Source organism: Bidens hawaiensis, unplaced genomic scaffold, assembly GCF_021521415.1.
Source record: "Bidens hawaiensis isolate Kalapana, Puna unplaced genomic scaffold, B.hawaiensis_p1.1 tig00027305_1, whole genome shotgun sequence".
Lineage (NCBI taxonomy): Eukaryota > Viridiplantae > Streptophyta > Magnoliopsida > Asterales > Asteraceae > Bidens > Bidens hawaiensis.
This window is the reverse complement of record NW_027494410.1, coordinates 178,586-185,760: the sequence shown is the minus strand read 5'-3', so window position 1 is coordinate 185,760 and position 7,175 is coordinate 178,586. Positions and strand designations below refer to the sequence as shown.

Sequence of the window (7,175 nt, the reverse complement as noted above, 5' to 3'; positions counted from 1 at the left end):
AAACAGTGGATGTCCATCAGTCCATATAACCTTAAAACACATTTCATACTACTATTTAAGGTTTTTAAAATTTATGGTCATAATACAGTATTGCTGTCATCAAGCTTTATATGTAAACTTATGAAATAATTTTAGACGTTACCCGAAATATGGGCATGGATCCACTTGAATCATGTGAGCTCATACGGTTCGATACGTTTTTGAATGACAGGAAATATACTATATGAAAAAGCAAAAAGAGCTAGCGAGACGCTAGACGAGAGCATTGCAATGAAATATAAAAAAAAATAACAACACTCTAACAAAACTAAACCAGAAGCCATGACTCTACTTTTAATAAAACCATACGTCCTAAGATCTGTCATTTGTTAATCTCGTTTTACTGTATCATAGAAATTGAACATAACATCAAATTTAATAAAGGTTAATAATCTCGGTTTTTTTCATTGTTTCTGCCACAACATTTAGACAACTTATTTTTTAAGTGTACCAATGTGAAACCAAATAAAATATTATGAAAGTATTTTACCCTTTTTTTGAAAGGCGTGTGCTTGTCAATGTTGACCAACCAAGTCCAAGTGTCCTTGATCACACCACCGTCATCATATGCTTATATGGAGTCATGTTGTTTTTAGTTATTTTATATTAGGGACTTGTTAATTTGTAGTCGTGAGCATGCATCAGTAATCTCGGTCTCGTATTCACTTATAAAGTTGTATTTCATACTCGAGCATCCATCAGGTATTTGTCATTGGATAATTATCCACCGAGTATTGTATAAACCCGTTAGTTTGCTGTTTCTTAAAAGTTACCCGCTGGGATTTCCAAATACATTTCTAAACATTTCTTTTGTATATAATTCTATTAACCAAGAAAGCTAGAAACATAAAAGCTAAACATTAGTGAGTAAGTAGATTAAAGAACAATAGGAAAATAAATATTTACAAGTATGGTTCTGGTAATCGGGCTGACATGTGAAAAGTTTTAATCTAATCTTATACCGAGTCCCATGCCTGCCATTCCCATTAAACATGTCAAATGTTTCAAGTTTGTGGTTTGCTCGTATGTTTCGGGTTCGTTTGATAGCAATATTGTATGGTAAAATTCTAGCAAACACTAGTAGTAAAGAGTAGAGGGGTAATTTATTATAAGATTGAAAGCTGGAGGAGCAGAAGGAATCTTTGTCATACGAACAAGATGGGAAAAACATTATCGTGGATGAGACTCCACGTTCTGTGTTATCTGCTCCTGCTCCTGCTCCTGCTCCTGCTCCTGCTCCTGCTATGTCAGTTTTTATTTTTGATTTTTTCACATAGGATTCCAATCCATGCACAATTTTGACCTTTTCCTTTGACCAAAAAATCATTACTTTTAAATAACGTTTTCAAGGGCCTTTTCGGTAATTCACATGCCAAACCCAAATATCATACCAGATTAACAGTTAATTAATACTATCCATTTGTTTTTTTTTATTAAAGCTTCTTTAGTAATTTTGCATTGGTTAAATACTTTATTATGTATTAAAACTTAAAAGATTAGATAGAAGGTAATTGTGATTTAGAAAAAAATAATATTGAATTTGAAAGAATGCGAGTTTGATAGTTAAAATGATGTGCTCGAGTTCAACTTGTTGAGTCGAAGCTGGATTCGTCTGAGATTAAGCTCGAGTTCAACTTGTTTCAAACTTTATATCTATGTATCAGCTCGTAAATAATTATTTAAACTATAACTCGTAATTATAACCATATACACATAACAAAAGATATATTTTATTTTTACAATCAAAATATATGCATTACATGATAAATTTTTTGTTATATATATATATATAAATAATATGTTTGTTTAGACTCATGAGTTCAGTAAAACTCGGTACGTAAAACGTTAATCAAACTACTTTATTAATATTAAATACATTTTAATTTATATTCTTATGGTCATGATTTAAAGCTAAACTTAATTTGCACCCGTTTAGGATGAGCGGGTACTCCCTAAAGTACCCAGACTCGAAAAGGAAAAAAGAAAAATAAATGAATTACACCTTTTATCCTAATGAACTCAAAAGTATCCATTTAATTGCCAAAGTATTCCAGAACTACTGATTTCACTTTTCTACACAAAGCAATGATTGTTCCAACTTTCACATTCGGGTTAATGAGCCCGATTTCTTTTACCTGTTCACTTTGCTAAATCAATTGTGGCAGTGTTCTTAAAGCATTGATATACTGATTACTTAAAAACAAACATTTTCTAAATACACCCTTCATTCTTAGACTGTGTGTTGTCACTGAAGCTGGACACCGAATTCATCCAATAATATTGTACCATGCAGTGCTGACTGGACACTCGCTGAAGCCGCCTGAGCCTGTTGTGATTCAGAAGAATGGTGACTTCATCAAATTATTTTTTATAATTTTTTAATATAACATAATAATGTAAACTAAAAAAATAATTTTTATAATTAAAAAAACATTAAACATCTCAAAAACATTAAAAAAATACAAATAAGCAGGGGCCTCAACTAATATATATATTTTTATTGTGAATAAAATTGTACAAATTAATACGAAGCATTATAACATTTAGGCTAGAAAATATATATTAAAAATTGGGCTGCAAATTACTAAAAAAAAAAAAAAGCCTCATCTATTTGTTTATAAAACAAAAGGCCTAAAAGAAAAAGCCTATCCGTATACCCTAACCATCTTCTTTTTCAACTTATACTTGCATCTTCATTATTTTTCTAAATATTTTATTATTATTAAACTAAAGAAAGTATAAAGATCAAGACCCAACTTTCTTTTCTCATGTCCAATTTCCCTTCACTAGCCGCTAGCTGACTTAGGACCACTCGCTCGCGCCACCATATTGTGGTGTTCGCCTCCGGCGTGGCTCGCGCCATTCATCACGGTCGACAACGGACCATCTTAGGTAACCCGTAATTTTAAACCCAAAAAAAAAAAAAACATTTTAGATTGATACAAAATTACCAATTTACCCTCAACCTATCTTTTATTTTCCAGGCTCTACCCTTCTCACATGGTATAATGCAGAAACAAACCCAGAAATTCAATCTAGACAAAATCTAGAGAGAGAGAGAGAGAGAGTGTGTGTGTGGTCACTCCCAACACAATTTGTCTAGGAGCTTGGGGGGTGCGTAGGATAAGCAGTGTGTACGTGGGGTCGGTCTGTGTTTCTTGATTCTTCTTCTCAACCCATGGTGTAGGTTAGCACTACTCAACACAACCCAAAGACTCCATTACTCTACTTGGGCAAACCAAAAAACCTTTCTTTTTTAGCTTTTGGGACCTCATCTTTATCAGCCTTTGACAATGGCAGCAGCGCACGTTAGCATGAGAATAGGGTTATTGGGCGCCTTCTTGTTCTTCATCTTCTTCTTCCTGGATCTGGCCTTGCTAACCTGCGCTAGACATTCACCAGCTTCCAAGCAGAAGCTTCAAGTTCATAAACACTTAAAACGCCTCAACAAACCACCTATCAAGTCCATTGAGGTATTCATTCAAATGATTGTGTTCTTTTTAGTCAATTATTCGTTTTTTTTAAAAAAAATTAATTTTTGGTTGCAAAATGTTGTAAAAATGCTTCCTTTTTTGTAAAAGATTTTTCTTTTTTCTGCAAATATTGGGTTTCTTGAATCTTGATGCACTTAGGGTTAACAAGTAATGAAATTTAATGAATATTTGCATGATTTGAACAGAGCCCAGATGGGGATATTATTGATTGTGTACACATCTCTCAACAGCCAGCTTTTGACCACCCATTTCTCAAAGACCATAAAATCCAGGTTTCTTTAACACCTTCAACATTTTCTTATCAGTTTATAATTTTTACAAAAATTAACTTTTTTTTTTGTGTATTTAGATGAGGCCTAATTATCATCCAGAAGGGCTTTATGATGAGAACAAGATGAGCACAGAGTCCAAACAAAGAGAAAGCAACATCCACCAACTATGGTATGTGAATGGCATGTGCCCTGAAGACACCATACCAATAAGAAGAACAAAGGAAGAAGATGTGTTGAGAGCAAGTTCTGTTAAAACTCATGGGAAGAAGAAGCATAAAAGCTTTGCTATCCCTAGAAGCATCCCTAAATCTGCTGATCCTGATATTGATAATGAAAGTGGTCATCAGGTAAAAAAAAAATTAAAGGAAAAAAGACTATTTTTTTCACCTTAATTATGACAAATTAGAAGGTTATTGCAATCTTGAAGGTTAGATTACCCTTCTTTAGTTTGATAATGACATATGATTTTGGGCATAAATGAATAAAGAAAAAAGATTTGTTTCATAATTTGCCATCATTATAGCAAAATAAAGAGGTAATGAAAGAAACAAAAGTAAAAGCCCTAGCTTTATGCAAAATAAAGTGGCAAATTAGCTTTTTTTTAAAAGCCCCATGTCTAAATGCACTATCTTTAAAGTTTTGATTGCTGTAATTCAAGAATTAAGTGTCACTTTATTAATTAGCTATTTATTTCATAATTTGCTATCATTATGAGTTTATGACAAATTAAAGGGCAATGAAAATGCCCCATGTTATTTGCACTTATTTTCTGGTTTTTTAAGGCTTGATTGTTGGTATAAAAAATATAATGAAGATTATTTATGCTAAAATGCACCTTTCTCATGCTAAAGTGTACCCTTTTCAGCTAAATGAATGGTTCTTTATGTGTTTTTCAACATATAGCATGCCATAGCTTATGTGGAGGGAGATAAGTACTATGGAGCAAAGGCAACCATGAACGTTTGGGAACCGAAAATACAACAATCAAACGAGTTTAGTTTGTCACAAATTTGGATTTTAGGCGGTTCTTTTGGTCAAGATCTTAACAGCATTGAAGCAGGATGGCAGGTATTCTCACTTTCCGTAATTCTTGATGCCAAAAGAACTGTTTTAGCATGTTTGAAGTGCATTATTTTCCATTATTGAGTTTTGTTTAATAAATTTATAATGATTTTCAGGTTAGTCCAGATCTGTATGGTGATAACAACACAAGACTATTCACTTACTGGACTGTAAGTATATAGTTTTCTTAAGAGTTGTACATCATGAAGTAGAAGTTGTAACTTTTTGATAACCTCTTGATGCAGAGTGATGCATATCAAGCTACTGGTTGCTACAATCTGTTATGCTCGGGTTTTATTCAAATCAACAATAATATAGCAATGGGTGCAAGCATCTCCCCTGTTTCTGCATTTAGGAATTCACAATATGATATTAGTATCCTTATCTGGAAGGTAAGTTCCAAATTTAATTTAATTATATTGTTTGTGGGATTAAATGGGCATTAATAATTTTTAAATAACTCAAGATAAGCAAGCACTAAGTGGGAATAAGTGAATTACTTGGGTTGATTTTATGCATTATTCAAAGGCGTGTAAGTGCACCTTTATAATCACCTTTATATTATCTTTTTCTTTATTAAATAAAGGTGATGCTAAATAGAATCAATTATTGGTTGGTGGTGGTTCTTGAACATTGCAGAATATATATATACACACCCACATATATATATTGTGTGTGTGTGTGTGAGAATCTTTAGTATCCATGTTAAATAAAGGTGATGCTAAATAGAATCAATTTTTTAGTATCCATGTTTATAAATCTAAAATGTCTTAATCAGAAGCATAAAAGATGAGGTGGCAATTTCAACCCACTTATATAGAAATAAGTCAATTTGGGACTTTGGGTTGTATTACACTGTCTCAGTTTGTCTTATAAAATATAAATTATTTTATCATGTTAACAGTATTTAACAGTATTGTTTTCATAATAAAATTTAACAAACTTATTTCCAAATATATCACAATGGACAAAAGTGTGTCGTCGGATTGTTATGAACCATACAAAAAAGGTTAGATATTTTTTTACTGTTTTGACCGGCCCGATTTTGTCTATTAGCAATTATCATACTACTTTAATAATATTGTTTTTGCAATCATGTTTAATGCAAAATAGTTTACAAAAAGAGGAACAAAAGAGTGTCTGCCCAACTCAACCCATTTTGACCAACACATAAAAATTACATCTTTTGATCATTGTTCAACTTACCCTACCCACCCGCTCGCTTGGTATTCTTGATTGCTTTTTGTGTTTTCAAATGTATTCTTGGAATAAAGATGATAACTTTAACAGTTAACATTTTTCATCGGTGTGTAATTCTTAATTCAGGACCAAAAAGAGGGAAACTGGTGGATGCAATTTGGGAACGGATACGTGTTGGGATACTGGCCATCTTTCTTGTTTTCATATTTAGCCGACAGTGCTTCAATGATCGAATGGGGCGGTGAGGTGGTCAACTCTGAGCGAGACGGGCAGCACACGACTACACAAATGGGCAGCGGGCGGTTCCCGGAAGAAGGGTTTGGAAAATCAAGTTATTTCAGGAACATTCAAGTTGTTGATAAAGAAAATAACCTTAAATCTCCTAAAGATCTTGGTACATTCACTGAACAATCTAACTGTTATGATGTTCAAACTGGAAGCAATAGTGATTGGGGTCATTACTTTTACTATGGAGGCCCTGGTAAAAACCCAAATTGCCCTTAACCATGTTCACATCATAAGGTGAAGATCTTTTGTTAAATATTTTTATTTTTCTTTTTTTTTATTTTCTCTGTGGTGTCCATCTATTAGGGTTCTAGTGAGAAGTTTTTGTTTTTGTTTTTTTTTTGGGTTTTTGTTTGTGGGTTTGATGGGAAAGTGGGAAAGTTTCTCATAAGTGTGAAAGAAACAGCCCATTGTAAGTTTTCAGTGAATCTTTATTTGTTGAATTTGCTGTTTTGGGGCAGTTTGTAAGTCAAATGAATGAATGAATTGGTTTTAGCCTTTTCTAGTTATGCAATCGGAACTTTAGAGGATGCATTTGATCCAATTGTTGGTATAAACAGCCTTCTTGTAAGTTTTCATAGAATTTTTATATGTTAAATTTCCTCTTATTGGGCAGTTTGTGAAGTCAATTTTTTTTCTTTTAAATGGCCAACAAACATAGAATGCCCAGGTACTTTGTACGTGGTAATCTGATGGTAAAAGGTTACCGTCAGCTAGCCCAACACAGCTGTACGGAACCCTTAAGCGCCTCCAAGTTATCTCCAGTCACGGGAAAAACCCACCCGTCCAAAGGCCCGCTGGTGCTAAAACATGGACACCCTCG

The 7,175-nt window shown here is 33.2% G+C and overlaps 1 protein-coding gene across 1 annotated transcript; it reads left to right on the top strand.

Annotated features, from left to right (window-relative positions):
- The first annotated feature begins 3,332 nt into the window (after positions 1-3,332).
- LOC143575194 (protein neprosin-like) lies at positions 3,333-6,854 on the top strand. Its single transcript, XM_077059627.1, has 7 exons — positions 3,333-3,512; positions 3,719-3,805; positions 3,883-4,152; positions 4,709-4,873; positions 4,984-5,037; positions 5,113-5,259; positions 6,194-6,854. The coding sequence occupies exons 1-7, from the start codon at positions 3,333-3,335 to the stop codon at positions 6,569-6,571; spliced, it is 1,281 nt and encodes a 426-aa protein (XP_076915742.1). The 3' UTR covers positions 6,572-6,854.
- The last annotated feature ends 321 nt before the right edge of the window (positions 6,855-7,175 follow it).

What these genes read in the sequence shown, in the direction of transcription:
- LOC143575194 (XM_077059627.1), top strand. Translation starts at nt 3,333, where the DNA reads ATGGCAGCAGCGCACGTTAGCATGAGAATAGGGTTATTGGGCGCCTTC. An exon ending in CACCTATCAAGTCCATTGAG is followed by an intron (nt 3,513 to 3,718) that starts GTATTCATTCAA and finishes TGATTTGAACAG; the next exon opens with AGCCCAGATGGGGATATTAT. An exon ending in GCATTGAAGCAGGATGGCAG is followed by an intron (nt 4,874 to 4,983) that starts GTATTCTCACTT and finishes AATGATTTTCAG; the next exon opens with GTTAGTCCAGATCTGTATGG.